This window comes from Rhinolophus sinicus, linkage group LG02 (genome assembly GCF_036562045.2).
Source record: "Rhinolophus sinicus isolate RSC01 linkage group LG02, ASM3656204v1, whole genome shotgun sequence".
Classification (NCBI taxonomy): domain Eukaryota; kingdom Metazoa; phylum Chordata; class Mammalia; order Chiroptera; family Rhinolophidae; genus Rhinolophus; species Rhinolophus sinicus.
In genome coordinates this window covers 175,374,020-175,391,429 of record NC_133752.1, presented here as the reverse complement: position 1 = coordinate 175,391,429, position 17,410 = coordinate 175,374,020, and the positions used below count along the sequence as shown (strand labels likewise).

At 35.6% G+C, this 17,410-nt stretch overlaps 1 protein-coding gene across 2 annotated transcripts in view; it reads right to left on the bottom strand.

Annotated features, from left to right (window-relative positions):
- CLEC2B (C-type lectin domain family 2 member B) overlaps positions 1 to 17,410 on the bottom strand; it is a 23,728-nt gene extending 6,318 nt beyond the window's left edge. The window contains exons 1-5 of one of the 2 annotated variants that reach the window (XM_074326032.1): positions 17,160 to 17,410; positions 12,343 to 12,474; positions 8,138 to 8,230; positions 3,529 to 3,692; positions 381 to 484 (exon numbers count right to left, since the gene is read on the bottom strand). In XM_074326032.1, the coding sequence (XP_074182133.1) occupies positions 381 to 484; positions 3,529 to 3,692; positions 8,138 to 8,230; positions 12,343 to 12,474; positions 17,160 to 17,247 (581 nt within the window). In that variant the 5' untranslated portion in view covers positions 17,248 to 17,410. The remainder of the gene's footprint in view (positions 1 to 380; positions 485 to 3,528; positions 3,693 to 8,137; positions 8,231 to 12,342; positions 12,475 to 17,159) is intronic. The other variant, XM_019713470.2, reaches the window with a different exon arrangement.

Below are 17,410 nucleotides of genomic sequence, written 5' to 3'. Positions count from 1 at the left end.
AAATAAAATCATGTTAAAACGAACAACAAATTTATCCTGAGCTGTCAAAGATGTCAGCAAACAGATAGCGTAAAACTTGAAAAACAGATGTAAAATTGGAGAAAATAAGTTAAAATCAGGCAAAAGTTTAATTTTTTGGACTGTGTTTATGAATATTAGGTCTCTATTTTCAAAACAACCAAGTAGGACATTCCTCTTATATCTTGATTCCCAACCTGTCTGGCTGACAATTGGAACTAGTCTAAGTATTATACAATCTTCCCCATTCCATCTTTTCAACATGCACACAAATCTTGGGATCTAGAGAAATGTAGGCAATGCAGAAGCTCTAAAGTTTAAATGATCTGAATGTAAATAATCCCAGAAATAAAGAAACTCACCATTTGTTAAACATGGTTCCATTTACCCATTGTCCTGTTTGATTTTTTGTCATCGTGAGCCCAATCCAATGATCAGAAGTGCATTTGTGTTGGGTAAGAAAATTCTTTAGAGACAAAATAAATTTCATAATTTTACTTGTCAGTTTTTATCACAACCTATTGTGTGCCTCTTTCTCTGCTGATTGTGAGGAGCGAGGCGACAAATATTCAACTCCTAGCTACATCAGAAGATAGCTATCGCATTTTGAAAAAGTATTTTACCTTCCTACCCTCAGTTTTCTTATTTGTGAGACAAAGATGTGAGATAATTTTTCTTTAAGATAGTTTTTGATTCTAAACTGATACATATTCAACATGAAAATCTATTCCCCCAGGATTTTTAAACAATAAACTCTGGAAAGCCAGAGTTTGTCATTGAGCTCTTGCACAGCCTTCCTAACCATGACATATTCATTATGTTTTCCTCTTCCTAGAAATTATTAGTATATTGAGTTTAATGTTGTATTTTACATCAACTTCTCTCCCAAAATGATCACATATGCATACACACACACACACACACACACACACATACACAGTGTACACAGACACACTCACCTCCTTTTATTCTTATTCATTCAATTTGAAAATTGTTTGCTACCTTAGACCCCTTTTTGACCATAGAATTATATTATATGTGGAAAGTCAGTGAGTCTACTCTGCTACTAAATACTTTGGAAACCACAAACTTTATATTATTTCACTCCATGTTTCAGTGTTATGATAAATATAAGGAAATCATGACAGATCACAGCATTATGGTCCATTCCTATCTCATAACAGGGACACCAGTAACCTTGGGCATTTTAATATACCATCTTCTGCAGCATTTCATGAATTTAGTTGAAAAAAATTCAATTCATTGGGCTAAGATTTGGGGATTACAAAGGAACAGATTAAGAAACATTCTCCCTGGATTCAAAGAGTTTCACTTAGTGAGAAAAAATTATGTAAACATAGATAGAAAATATTCTACTAGATAAGGAGATGATAAAGAGTATAATAAATACATAGTGAAATTTGAGTTTACAGGAAGAAGTATCTGGTTTTGATGGGAGACTTTCAAATAGGATGTGCTCTAAGATGTGGGCCTAGAAGGGAAAAGGAGAAGATTCCATGATAAATATAGAGAGTAAGGGAGAAAAGGACATTCATAGTCTAGTCTTACGAAAGAGTTTTGTTTGAAGGCAGAAAAATATATATATAATAAAGGATAAACATATTGTAAAACAGCAAGAGATTGTATATATATATATACAATATATAGGATGAGGTTCAGTAGTTGTGGTTTTGGTGACAGGCAACTAGGAGGTGCATTTCCTAGAGTCCATCCTATGAAAAATATTAATCACTATTTCCTTAACAAAGGGGTGCCCATATAGTCCCTTGTTAAAAATGCAAGATAATTAAAAATAATTCATGAAACAAGTTTCATCTCATTTCAATTATGGAAAACATTTTATAATTTAAATAAATATATATAATACTCTAAACTATTTTAAATAAACAGTCCTTTAAAACTTTTGTATACATTACTTTTATCACTCCTTCACAGATAAGTTTACCTCATTCTGTTTGTCACTTAAAATTTGCCCAGATTATATAGTACACAATAGGCATCTGTGATTTTCAAAATATATCAGGATATTGCATGATCAGGTATTTTTTTTTTTTTAATCCAAACAGTACAATCATTCTTATCTGATATGTTTAATGATTTCTCTTAAGTCCAAAATTGTTTTGTGTAATTCTGTTCTTTGTGTTCCATGCTATTAAGTATTTTTTCAGTCTTTGCCAACAAGATTCCTGTAAGTGAAGCTTTTGAAAATATTTTGCCTTATTATTTATTTATCCCTCAAAAATTTTATTAACACTTATTATTTTCCATCTTGCTGCTAATTTAGCATCTTTTTCTCCAGAGAGGAACTGTTAAGGTAGTTTAAAGATTTCTAAGAATGTTTATTTCAGAAGTTTTGCAAAATTCAGAAGTGAAACTGTTGACTGCAGAAGCTCTTCCGATTTAATTGAGCATGCATATTTGATTTTCTGTGTTGACTCTTAACATATCTAGTTCTTCACATTTGATTCTGATTTCCCTACCATTTAATGCTTCCAAAATTGTTTTGTTTCCTTGCACTGATCTATAAATTACCCCAGCTTTGTTCACATCTATTTAAATTTGAACCAATCTTCAGGGAGATTACATAAATATACTTTGTTCACCACAGAAATAACATACAATTTTCTTTTAACAATGTTGACTGCTGTGCTATACTCTTTACATTTCAAACACTTCTTAATTATACATTATTCACACAAAAAATTAAAATCATGTTACATTACCACTTATATTGACCCTTTATTTTTAAAGAGACTAAACAAAAGTAAAAATATATGCTTACTGCAGAAGTGACTTGGGGAAAAACAGATTTCACTAGTGCAGAGCTACAGAGCTTCATTATCTCTTATTAAAGTTCTTGGTGATTCTCTACTCATAAATTTTTTGCCATGTAGATCAACATTTATTCAACAAAAATCCATTCAGCTTTTAATTTGTATCTGCCTTTATGCTACAGCAAAGCATGCAATTTCAAATAAAACACAATATCTGCTCACTGGAAGCTCATACTCTGGGCTAGGGGGAAACTTTCAATTACACACCTATTGCATTACCAGTAGTGAGTGCTCTGATAGAGCCTGCCATGGGACCTCAGCGACAGACAGCAAAGCCAGCCTGAGAAGTTAGAGGAAGATTTCTCACAGGAGGTGGAATGGAGAATCTCATCCTCCCTGAGGCAGTTATTTATTTGTGGAGTGCTGACTTTTAAAAGATTTCCAAATATTATCAAGTTCTTTTATTTCTACTTCTTAAAATATTAATATAAAGATAGCTATCAAGTCTACTACTTGATGAAAGTCTTACACAATCCAAACAAAATATCACCAGGTTTTCCCAACTGTATCTTTCATGACATGTTATGGACATCTTCAATATTCTGTAGATATAGACAGGCATGTGTAAAAAGTTTTAAAAATAATAATGGAATTTGAATATTTCCAATGTCCCTACTCAATAAAATTCACAAGGAATATGTGTTAGATTACTTACCATTTCTTCCATAGTGTCAATCGTAGTTAGGTCAGCATGTTGAGTGGAACAGTTGTATCTACTTGAATGCCAATTCTCTTCTTGCTTAGAGAAATAATAGCAATCATCTTGGAAACGAATCCAATCATCTGGACAAAAATACCAAGTAACCAGAGGTGGCTTAACTGGAAATGAAAAATATGTATTTTAAGAACCAGATGAAATAATATGCCTCTGTATTTGAGATCACTGGGGAAAGATAGGATTGTGATGTAAAAGATTATGATCATTATTAGAATTGCATATCTTTCACATGACAAGTTGAAAAAAATTCACGTTAAGTTAAATGACAGCAGCTCAGAATTTGACAAGACACTCATATTCCTTTCAACTCCAGTCTCAATGATACATAGTCCTTCCTAGAGCAAACAGTGTGATTTCATTTGTCACTTATGCTATTTCTGGGTAAATGAAATATAATGAAATCCTAGTATTATGAGTAAGTAATAAAAGTGATAATTTATACTAGAGATATATCTAGGAAATTTGTGTTAAACTCTAAAGAAGCAGTGAAAATAATAAAACAGAATAAATAGCTAACAAGGTATGTGTTGTATTGCCTGTTTTCAATGAGGTACCACCATCACTGTATGGTTTTGGATTAACCAATGAAAAGAACCCACATGAATTTGGAAGGTGGAAGTAAACGGAATCCATTATTCTTGGAGGCCTAGGGCATAGGAAGTTCATAGGCTTTTTAAAAAGTTTCCCGTTTGTAATCATGGCAGCTAGACGTATTAGTTTATTAGACTTTCCTCTAATCTCTGGGTTCTCCAAACACATTAGTGCTTTAAGCCAAAATTACTAGTGATCATTTGTCCTCCAGCTACACAGCCTTCCAGACCCTTACTCCACAGCTCCTCCCACAATCATGTTATCCCCAATTCCTACATTAAAGTCCTATTCTTGAAAATTTGTTGTGTCTACTTTTCCGAGCACACACAGACTGAATCAGTTTTTGGTACAAAAAGTGGTTCTAAAGAAATAGAACCTTAAGGATGAGATATGATATGGGTTTTCCAATGCAGTTTGCTTTAAAGGCATGGATCTAATGACCACTTATAAATGGGATACTGGTGACTTAGGGTGCACAGAGGCAAAACAATTTGTTAAATTATCATCTATAGTCACCTGATGCCAAGTACTTATAACAGCCTTCTCTTCATCATTGGTATTATAATGAGCCAAAAGTGTAAAGATAACGATAACTGAACTCCATGCTAACAAAACTAAGCCAATTGACGTACATAGAGAGTTATATGCAACAACTACGTAATGCACATTCTTTACAGTGCACATGAACCATTTACCAAAATGCAGGACAGTGAAGTGGTAATAAGAAATTTTTAAAAATTGAAGACATTTACAGTATGCCACCTGACTGCAGTGGAATTGAGCCATATATCAATAACAAAAATAAAATTAGATTATCACCAAAGTTTGTAAATTAAGCAATTCAATGCTAAATAACTCATCAATCAAAGAAGAAACATGGGAAGTAAAAAGTATTTTGAACTGAAAGATAGTTACATATACATAGTATATGTGATATATATAAACTTATAGAACGTAACACATTTTCTTAAAGGTTAGAGGAAAATGTATTGGCATAAATTTATGTTTCAAAAAGGAAGAAAAACTTTTAGAAAAGATAATTATCTATCTCAAAAAAGTAAGAGTGGTGAATTAAAGCAAAGTAGAAAGACACAATTAAAAAAATAAGACCCAAAATTAGTTGAATAGAAAATTAGTAGAAAGTAGAAAAAGTCAAGAAACTCATAAGTTGGCTTTTAGAATGATCTAAAGATAGAACACTAGGAAAACTGATGAAAAATTTAAAAGAGGGAGATAAAGAAACAAATTAACAATACCAGGAATGAAAAAAAGAAGATACATTTTTAAAATGCACAACTTATCACAACTGACAAAGGAAAAGTAATACCATGTTGCCCCGAAAATAAGACCTAGCCGGACAATCAGCTCTAATGCGTCTTTTGGAGCAAAAATTAATATAAGACCAGGTCCTATTTTACTATAATATGATACCGGGTCTTTATAATATAATATAATATAATATAATATAATATAATATAATATAATATAATATAATATAATATAATATTATAATACTGAGTCTTAATTTTTACTCCAAAAGACGCATTACAGTTGATTGTCTGGCTAGGTCTTATTTTTGGGGAAACAGGGTAACTATGAATAATACCCTATTTAGTAAAGAAGTTAAATCTTTAATTAAAAATTCCATCAAAGAAATCTCCCATTCCAGATGGTTTCAGTTGTGAATGCATCTAATCATTTAGGAAAGACGTAACAATATTACACAGCATCTTTAAGAAAATATAATAGGAGGAAATACTTTCCAATTAAAATTTTGAGGCCATGGTAATCTTGATATCAACACCTCATAATAGTATTATAAAAAGGGGAAACTATAGCTCAGTCTTTAATAAACATATGTGCATATACCTTAAAATATTAGCCAGTTTAATCAAGTGTTAAAAGGTTAATACTTTATAATCAAATTGAGTTTATTTTACACATGAATATTTAGTTTAACATGTGTGCAATTTAGCGCAAACAGAAAAAAGAAGCAAATTAAGTATCTCAATAGCATTTGATAGTATTCTATACCACTTCAAAATAAAACCTTTTAGCCATCTAGGAATTAAAGGGAGTTCCCTTAATTTGATTAAGAATATCCACAAATTATCATTCTTAATGGAGAAATATTAAAAACTTTCTTATAGATATTAAGAGTAAGATAAGAATGCAAGTTCTCACTACTTCTCAGTCTTGCACTGGAAATTCTAGCCAGTAAACTAAGGCAATAAAAATATATAAACTAGTATAAGGATTTCAAAAAAAATAAAACTGCTATTATTTACAGATAATCTGAATGCTGACATAAACATCTAAATAAAAATGAAGACAATTTATCAAAATTTGTAGTTAATATAAAACACACCTTAACATATTTAAAAAGTCATAATAACTTGTATGCTTCTGGATCATAATGGAAGTAAACTAGAAATCAATAACAGAAAGATAACTGAAAATTTCCAAAATACATGGAGCTGAAACAAAATACTTCTAAATAACACATGGATCAAAGAAGTCTCCAGGGAAATTAAAACATATTTTGAACTAAATGAAAATGAAAACACAACTTATCAAATTTTATGGTGTGCAGCAAAATTAGTTCTCAGAGGAAAATATATAGCATTAAATGTACACATTAGAAAAGAAGAAAGGTTGACAACCAATAATCTGTTTCCATTTTAGAAAACTAATAACAGAGAGAAATAAAATCTAAAGTAACAAAAAAGAAATAATAAGAATTAGAACAAAAATTAATGAAATTGAAAGCAAGAAATTAATAGAAAAAAGCAACAAATCAAAAGCTGGTTCTTTGCATAGAACAATAAAATCAATAAACCTCTACATAGGCTAAGAAAAAGACAGAAGACACAAATGAATAATATCAGAAATCAAAGAGAAGACATTACTACAGATCCCATGAAAATTTAAAAGATAATAAAGGAATATTATGAATAACTAAATGCCCACAAATTTGATAATCTAGATGAAATGGACCAATTCCTTGAAAGATATAATTTTCCAAAACTCACTCAAGAGGAAACAATTTGAATAGAATTATATCTTTTAAAGAAATTGAATCAATAATCATGACTGTCCCGAAACAGAAAGCACCAAGCTCAGAGGGGCTTACTGGTGAATTCTATCAACATTTAAGGAAGAAATTATACCAATTCTCTTACAATCTCTTTCAGAGAATAGAAGCAGAGGGAATACTTCCTAACTCATTCCATAAGGCCAGCATTATCCTAATACCAAAAACCAAAGACAGTATAAGAGAACCATAGACCAATATAGCTCATGAATATAGATGCAAACATTCTCAACAAAATATTACAAAATCATATCCAACAATGTATAAAAGAATTATACACCATGAAAAGTGGGATTTATTTAACACAGCCATGCTCAGTTGTTTATCTTCTGCAGCTAGTTTTGCACTACTAATACAAAGTTGAGTAGTTGCAACAGAGATTGTGTGGCTAACAAAGCCTAAATTATTTACTATGTGGCCCTTTGTATAAAAAATTTTTTAACTCCCTTCTATAAAATGAGTCAATAAACTTTTGCTACATGTTATGAAGTGGAAGAATAATACAAGCGTAATGTGGAACAAAAGAAATGAGATGCAGAGGATATATGCAAATTGCATGATTTTACTTATGTAAAAATTTTTAAGTGGACAAAACTAACTTGAGCAACAGAAGTCGAAATAGTGATTACCATTATCAGGGTGAATGATTTTGCCTTAATCTTTGCATCTCCCAATGCCTTACACAAGTCACATAATTCATAAAAATTCATTTATGTCCATTAAATATATTGTGACTAATGGGAAGGAAGTGAGAATAATGAGAAAAGATCATGGGAGATGAGAAGGAAAAGGATCATATAATAGGAAACTCAGAAAAGAAAAAAAAAATAAGGGAAGAAATAAAGGATGTAATTTACTCACCTGTTACAATAGGTACAACAATGTTCACAATAATAGCTATTATTAGTACAGTAGAAAGTATTAAAATAGACACCTTATATTTTTTGTTAACACCTGAAAAACAGAAAACAAACATATTTAGATTAAAAAACAGGTGAAAGAAAAACTAAATTTGCATTCATAACTGACACACCTGTGACGGGCCAGCCGCCACGAGTCGATCAGTACCTGAATGGGGGAGTGGGAATGAAATAAAAGACACACACAAATGCTAATGCGGCCGGTCTTCAGTCATGCTGAAGCCCTGAGTTTATTATTTTTAACCAATATATACAGTTTGAGTACGTGCAGTTAAACGAAGAAGATATGCATTATCTCAGCGAAAGTAAATCTTTTCAGCCTCAACTTTACTTTGACATAGAAGATACAAGGTCACTGAAACTCACAAAAGTAAATATCTCAAGGAGACAGAACCTACCAATTGTTCAGAAAGCCCTTAGTCTTCTGTGTCCGGGAACTGGCTGTTTCTACCACATTCCTCAGCAGACGTTAGGCGCCTCTCAGATAAGGCAGAGACAATGTTATGGGGGCAGAAACCGAGCCAGTCTGCAAGGTTCAGGGTTGCAAGAAACCATGGCTCCCCACATCTCCCCCTTTTTTATTTTATAAAAGCAAAGTCCATCCAGCCAGGATGGCGAGGTGACGGAGCCTGTCTTAGGTGTCCTAGGACGCCAGCCTCAACTTACCCGTGTTTGGTACTCATATTTTATTATACAAGCCCTGTCTTAGGTGTTGAAGCGGCTCCCAAGTACTTACCCGTCTTTGGCTAACCCGCTCCTCTAAATGCATGGGGGAGAAAGACTTAAGGCTTTGCCTTGAGCTCAAGCTGATGGATGTCAGCTCGTAAGTCTAACATCTTGTTGATGAAACATCTGATGAGGATGGGGAGTAGGCACAGAACCAAGCAGACACAGATGCTCAATGTAAGAAATATTATAACAGAATGGGTAATATAAGGCATAGAGGGCAAAACACTCCTAAGAACAACAAACTCAGAGGCAGCCTGAGCTGCATCAAATTTTAAGGGTTTAGCTTCTCTCATACTTTGAATTTTATCATGAAGCCAGCTTTGTTTTATACACACAGAAACAAAAAGGTTACATAAAGCGGCTGAGGCAGCAAGTACAGATTAGTTACATTTTCTCAAAGTTTGACCCTGACTGTCTTTAGACCTTTTGATATTGTCCCATTCCCAGAACAGCAGGTGTCTGTTTGTTCTTTATGCTTATTGGAGTTTTCCTTAGCGATCCTCCCAAACTCTGCTTGAAGTTACATTTTCTTAACCCTTAATGCTCCAATTTCCTACATATCCCCCTTTTTTATTTTTTTTTTTGAGATCGTGTCTGGCTTAGGTAGTCAGTACAGACATTTTCACTTACCCGTCATTGGATATCAATCATCAAAGCGATCGACTCCTGTCTTAGGTTGTAAAAATGCTTACTGATCATTACCCGTCATTGGCTACCGATCTCCTTTGAGGAAAACCAGAGACAGCAGTGGCTTTTCCCAGGCAGGGGGAAGGGGAGGCAAGGCTCCTTTTTGGATCTTTTAAGGCAGCTCATTGGGGGTCCCCACTCGGTTTCGCCTGGCTTAGGTTGTATCTCCCATGAGATATCTTACCCGTCTTTGGCTGCAAACCATCTTTTGGGGATCAGACAGAGAGACATAAGGTGTAAAATATAGAGATAAGCAAAGTTCTTAAAAAGGCACAGTCTTACAGGCTCTTCTTTCCTTAAGGAAAGACATGGGGGGGACAGTCGGCTAGGCTGTTGTGTGACTACATCTCCCCCTCTTTTTTTTTTTTTTTTTTTTTTGAAGCATGAGAAACACAGAACGTGTAGTTTTTTAATTTACAGCCCATCGGAGGACTATTTGTCCACATTTGAGGACTATGTAAAATAAACAGAACAATAAACAGAATAGCAATATCTCCAGCAAACCCTCTACCCAAAGTCTTTAAGCATTTAACAGGGTCTAAAGTGGAAAGTCCTTTTGTAGCTGCGGAAAGTGAGAGTTTTTTTACATCCTAGGGGCGTGGATGGGTATCTATAGATGTCTTTTTTTGTGTGGGCTGTCGTTTATGGTATGGTTTAACACCGACCAGGAATTTACAAAGGTTTTTTTTTTTTTGGACCTGGAGAAATACAAGTAAAGCCTCTTTTTTATGTTATCTCGCGGGGAGAAGTAGGATCAGTTTTTCCACGTAATATTTTAAACAAAGGTTGTAATTTACCGTTTGTCAACCGCAACTGAGGTCTAATTTAGTTAATGTCTCCCAGTAGCTTTTGGAAATCATTTAATGTTTTTAAACAATCTCGTCGGATTTGTATTTTTTGAGGCACAATGGCCTGAGGCATTAAACAACATCCCAGATAAGAGTAAGGAGGCACTTGTTGAATTTTTTTGGGGGCTATAACTTGTCCATAATTGTGGAGCTTTTTTATTTAAATGAGCAAAAGCAGCAAGCAACTTTGGTTCACAAGAGTGGGCAAGAAGTATGTCATCCATGTAGTGGATGATGTAAATATCTGAAAATGTCCTTCGGGTAGGTTTTATTGTAGCTGATATAAATTTTTGACATCATGTAGGGCTATTAGCCATTTTCTGAGGTAGCACTAGCCAATGATAGCTCTTAAAAGGTTTTTGTAAATTAACAGAAGGAACACTGAAAGCAAATCTAGGGCAGTCATCAGGATTTAAAGGTATAGTATAAAAACAATCTTTTAAGTCCAAAACAATTTTATATGTGTTTTTTGGTATGGCTGTAGGACAGGGCAAGCCTGTCTGTAAAGCTCCCATTAATTTTATGGTTTTATTAACTTTTTGTAAATTTTGTCATAATTTCTATCTATCAGATTTTTTTTTCATAATAACAAAAATGGGATAATTCCAGGGAGAATTGGAGGAAGCAATGTGTCCCTTTTAAAGTTGGTCCTGTACTAGCAGCTTGTAAAATCTTTTGTAGGGGGGACCTTTGATCTTTTACGTCTGGTAATTGTTTGATTGTCACAGGGGCTACAACAGGGGCCTCAGGCTATGGATCCAGCCCTGTAACTACACTTGGAGGAGAGCTTAATTGTAATCTAGGCTTTTATTTTGATTGAGATTTTAATAAAGGTCCAGTCTGTTGAGCCTGGACTAATTGCATTTGAACAGACAGGGAAGCGAGTGCGGCTTGTAATCTTTGCACCTCTGTTTCCAAGGGGGATCTTTACCCCGAGGATTTTATTGATTTCTAAAAGGAATCTGGGGACTCCGAGGACAATTTTTTCCATCCACAGCAACTTTAAGCTCAATCAGCTGTCCCTGAATCTTTTTTAGCTGTTCTGTAAAAGAAAGTGTAGTGTCTGTAGGTTGTTTGTCTTCTTGAGCCATAGCCACCAAAGGAGGGTATTTGTTTTTATTATATTTGGCTGCTTTATCCTCTAAGTCTTTTTGATCCTGAGGGTCTAAATCTTCCCAGTCCTCCACCGGAGGTTCCTGAGAAATAGGCTCTGTATCTTTAAAAAATTTTTCTGTGGGTTTGGCTTCCTCCCCCTTTTCTCTCTCTGCCAGAGAAGCGGCAGATGAAAGAATTTCTTCATTGCCAGCTTGTTTTACTTTCTCTAGCTTACAGCTCTTACGCCTGAGATCTAAACAATCTCTAATCAAGGTCCACAACCCGAATGTTTCTACAGGGATCTGCTGAGGTCCGTGGGCAGCATAATAATCTTGTAACTGCTCTCCCACTTTCTCCCAAGTTTCCAGACTGACAGTGCCTTCTTCTGGAAACCATGGACAAACTTCTTTTACAAATTCTAAAAACTTATCTAACTGTTCTCTGCTCACCCGACTGCCACGGGCGGCAAGCAATTTCTTAAGTCCTCTAACATACAGGTCCTTGCTGCTAGCGTGACCCATCCTTCACCCTAACTCGGCCCTTCTTTCAACAAAGAAACAATCAGGTGCCCGTCTGGCCGTGCTCCTCGTGGAGCTAAATCTGTCTTGGCTAGAGGCGCTCCGGTATAAACCCCCGGACAGGTGGACTGTAAAGCCCAGTCACCGTTATGTCGTATGACAGAACCAGAACCGCAGATTAGGGCTCAAGCAAGCTCCGTGACAAGAAGTCGTGGAACTATCACTCACTCACACATTCATTGGACCGAGGGGTATTGTGCCTTACTCACCGCACATCCACTGAAATAAGCTCTCTACGAGCTGGGCCCTTGCCACGCAGTGTTCCTCACTGTTACCCCCGTATTCAGGTCCCTGTTCGGGAGCCAAGTGTGACGGGCTAGCCGCCACGAGTCGATCAGTACCTGAATGGGGTAGTGGGAATGAAATAAAAGACACACACAAATGCTAATGCGGCCGGTCTTCAGTCATGCTGAAGCCCTGAGTTTATTATTTTTAACCAATATATACAGTTTGAGTACGTGCAGTTAAACGAAGAAGATATGCATTATCTCAGCGAAAGTAAATCTTTTCAGCCTCAACTTTACTTTGACATAAAAGATACAAGGTCACTGAAACTCACAAAAGTAAATATCTCAAAGAAACAGAACCTACCAATTGTTCAAAAAGCCCTTAGTCTTCTGTGTCCGGGAACTGGCTGTTTCTACCACATTCCTCAGCAGCCGTTAGGCGCCTCTCAGATAAGGCAGAGACAATGTTATGGGGGCAGAAACCAAGCCAGTCTACAAGGTTCAGGGTTACAAAAAACCATGGCTCCCCACACACACCCCTTTAGGCAATTTTATTCTGATATTTCACAAGGAGATAACATAAAATATACTTTTTCCGTTTGTCATATGAAAAAAAAATCTGATTTTTTTCCTTTGGTTGAAATTTCTCAGGACATTCTTACATCCAGTTCAAATGTTACCAGGGATTTTACATCATTGTCCAAGAAATCAAATATGTGTGAGTCTTTGGGGTAGAATTTCCTCAGGCCTGGACCCCCTACTCCAGGCCTTTACTATGCTTCATCTATGGTAAAATATCAGCACATCCTAAGATTCCTTGAATGTTTCTAAGAAAAATCTATTTTCTAACTAATGAAAAGTTTAATTTAAAGGATAGCTAGAATAGCATATTTGAAAAGTCATAGAATAATCAATCAAAAGATTTGGGACTGAGATTTTTGCCACAAACAAGCAATGGTAACTTGGATAAGTCATTTTTTTTTTTTGATCCTACATTTTCTTATCTGCAAAGTCAGTAGGACAGAATTAATCTCTGGTCAGAAATTGTTTTTCTTTTATTAGTGCACAATTAGGAAAAAAATGGAATATAAGTTTTTTTTGTTTGTTTGTTTGTTTTACCATTATAACATTTTGGTTTATTTATTTATGTTTTTAATTTATTTTTTATTAGTTTCAAGTGTACAAAGCAATGTAATAGTTAGACATTTAAACCCTTCATAAAATGATAACCCATCCCTCAAGCTACTACCTCTCTAACATCTTATATAGCTGTTACAATACAAATGACTATCTTCCCTATGTTGTACTCCACATCCCATGACTATATATACCTATATATTTAGTTATAGTTGACATTCAATATTATTCTACTTCAGCTTTAGGTGTATAGTGCATTGGTCAGGCATCTACACAGTCTATGATGTGATCTCGCCGATAAATCCAGTACCCATCTTGCACCTTACATGATCTTTACAACATTGTTGATTACATTCCCCATACTGTATTAACTACCAATTTGTATTTCTTAATGCCTTCACCTTTTCACCTTGATCCCAGCCCCTTTCCCATCTATCATCCTGATAGATTTAGAACCTCTCTGGCACCATACCTAGCTATTACAATATTATTAAGTATATTCCTTATGCTATACCCTACATCCCCATGACTACTGGATAACAACCAATTTGTACTTCTTAATCCCTTACCCTTTCATCCATCCTTTACCCCCCTCCCATCTTAAAGAAGTCCCTCTAAGAGTCCTTGTAATATTGGTTTGGTGGTGATGAACTCTGTCAGCTTTTTCTTGTCTGGGAAGCTCCTCATCTGTCCTTCAATTCTAAATGACAGCCTTGCTGGGTAGAGCAACATTGATTGTATATAGTTGCTTTTCATCACTTGGAATATTTCCTGCCATTCCCTTCTTGCCTACAAAATTTCTTTTGAGAAATAAGCTGACAATCTTATGGGGGCTGCCTTGTAGGTAACTAACTGCTTTTCTCTTACTGCTTTTAAGATTCTCTCTTTGTACTTAACCTTTGGCATTTTAATTATGATGTGTCTTGGTGTTGGCCTCTTTGGGTTTATCTTGTTTGGGACTCTCTTCACTTCCTGGGCTTGTATGTCTATTTCCTTCACCAGGTTATGGAATTTTTCTGTCACTATTTCTTCAAACAGGTTTTCAATTCCTTGCTCTCTCTCTTTTTCTTCTGGTACCCCTATAATGTGAATGTTGGTATGCTTGATATTGTCCCGGAGGCCCCTTAAACTCTCCTCAATTTTTTTGATTCTTTTTTCTTTCTTCTGTTCCGTTTGAGTGTTTTCTGCTACCTTATCTTCAACATCACTGATCGGATCCTCTGCTTCATGTAATCTACTGTTGATTCTTTGTAATATATTCTTCATTTCTGCTATTGTGTCCTTTATTTCTGACTGGTTCTTTTTTATGGTTTTCATCTCTCTGTTGAAATTCTCTTTAAAATCATTGAGCATTCTTATAATTAGTGTTTGGAACTCTGCGACTGATAGATTGCTTATCTCCATTTCACTTAGTCCTTTTTCTGGAGCTTTGTTCTGTTGTTTGATTTGGGACATGTTTCTTTGTTTCCCTGTTTTGGTTACTTCCCTGTGCTTGTTTCTATGTATTAGGTATGGCTGCTATGTCTTCTGGTCTTAGTAGAGTGGCCTTATGTAGTAGGTGTGCTGCGGGGTTCAGTGGTATGTCTTTCTGGTCACCTGAGTCACATGCTCCAGGTGCGTCCCTTCTGTGGGTTATGTGTGCCCTCCTTTTGTAGTTGAGCCTTGGTTGATAACTGCACATCAATGGAAGGGACTGACCCTTGGGCTCACTGGTTGTGAGGACTGGCCTTGACTACAGTGGAAAAGTTGTTGTGCAGGGGCTGACCCTAAGGATCTGCCTCAGCAGGACTCTGGTGCCTCCCCAATCTTCCCCTTGGGTGTATTGTACTTGGAGTTGGCTAGGTGATGCTCCAGTTCATTTTGAATCTGGCCAATGAGGGCACCAGCTCCAGGCCCACCTTGGAAGGGATCTGCTATAGGTCTACTTCAGCCACAGCCCATGCCTAGTGGGAGCCAGAAAGAAATCCACAGATGGCTGCCACCCATGTTGTGCTTGGAAGGTTTTTGAGCCAAGCCAAGAACCAAGGCTGCCTGCTTCTAGTCCTGCTAGAGGCACAGGACACACTCAAGCCAGATGTTGCTTATCTTTGAACCTTTGAGAGACCCTAGGAAAGTACAGCTTGAGCCAAGGCAAGCGGCCACTGAGAGCAGCCTGGGTGTGCCTGAATCGAGTTGGGCAGGATCAGATCTCAAATCACCAAGGTGTGGAGAACAAACAGCAGAGACTCAGATATGGCGGCTGCTTGTGTTCATACACTGGGAAAGGGGAGGACACAGCATAGAAACAATGACCTCTGCCAGTTCCTCTGTCCAGGAGAAAGCTACCTCTCCAGCCCCCATCCCACACTGGATAACTCATTTCACTACCATTTATCCCTGCTACGTTTCCAGCTGCTGTCCCAGAGCTGGAGCTCAGAGCAAGTGATTCTGTTGGTGGGTAAATCTGTGCAGTCTCTTTAAGAGGAGCACCTTTGCAAAGGCAAAAGTCAGTTTCTGGAGTACAATTTTTGGTGCATTCCCAAAACAAAACAATGTAATATTAAGTAACTTATATATTTGTTTGATATACATAAAGTATTTGCACATAAAACATATAAATCTATACTGTCGAAAGGTATGTAAAGTTAAATTTAAAACTGGTTTTGTAACTGGCTAGAAAGCATTTTTTTTGGTTCAGATATTTTCATGTTACAAAATAATATTTGATACCACTGTCCCAAACCCTCTTTGATCTAACCATAGACAGAATTATTAAGTTATCAAAAAAAGAGGATTAAAGTATTTATATGTTCTAATATAAACTACAACAATAGTTTTTAACTGTTCAATGCACTGGTAGATTGAAATAAAATTAAATGGTAAATGTTTAATACTCACCATAGCCCCTAAGTCATGGATTGCTCTCTTTAATGCATTTTAGAGTCATTTCCTCCCTTCTTTTCCTTAATTTGACTATAAAGAGCCCTGTTTAAATAACTTTGAAAGATTTTCCTGTTAGATTTAGAATTTGGATCTTACATACTCTGAACTTGTTACTTAATACATCTACTGCTACTAAGTGGTTTTCTAAGGATTTTTTTCTTTTTTGGTACATTTTATTTCCTTATCCTTCTTAAGGTTGCCAGAGACATCCTCAAGGATATCAGGGTACCAGCAATTGTTTTGATAAGAGTAAGACAGGGAACTAATCTTTCTGCTGTTAAGTACCTCTGAAGTCTGGTTTATCTTGACTTCCTTACAGGCCATAAACAATCTTTTAAAGTATTACAAATATTGGCCAACTTTTTCATATCATGTGTGCATTCTGGGCATTGAATGAGTTTGCAGATTTAACATCTTCTCCAATAATGGAGTCATGAAATACTAAGTAAATGTAAAACTGAATCTTGAACAGTTTTATACTATGGCTAATCCCTCTCCATTACTAATTAAGATAAAGTGAATGTGAGTTAAAAGGACAAAACAGTCCATTACAAATCTGAATTTTGTTGTTAAAATTTTAATTTATATAGCTGTTAACTAAAAATAAGATTTTATGCCTAGATAGGGAGAACCTACAAGACCCATTTCATGTCTTCTAAGGCTTTTGTCTAACATTACGCGTATGCTTCATAATTTCACGAAATGACTTTCATTCTGAGAACAACTGAAAATGTTCTTACCTCGTTTTGTTTCATCACTTCCTTGGTTGCTGTTGTCAGTACTCGGCACCCTTCCAGACAGGGCAGCTAAAGGGATGCTTTGTGTCATATCTTCCAAAACTTCTCTTTAAAGTTTCCACTTTCACGTAAAAATGTTATTGTTCTTTTTACAACACAGCTCCAACTACACTCAAGCTACTTTTGAAAAGTAAAAGAAATGTAAATACTAGCTCTTAAAACGAAAGTATGTAACTATATGACTATGATCTTGA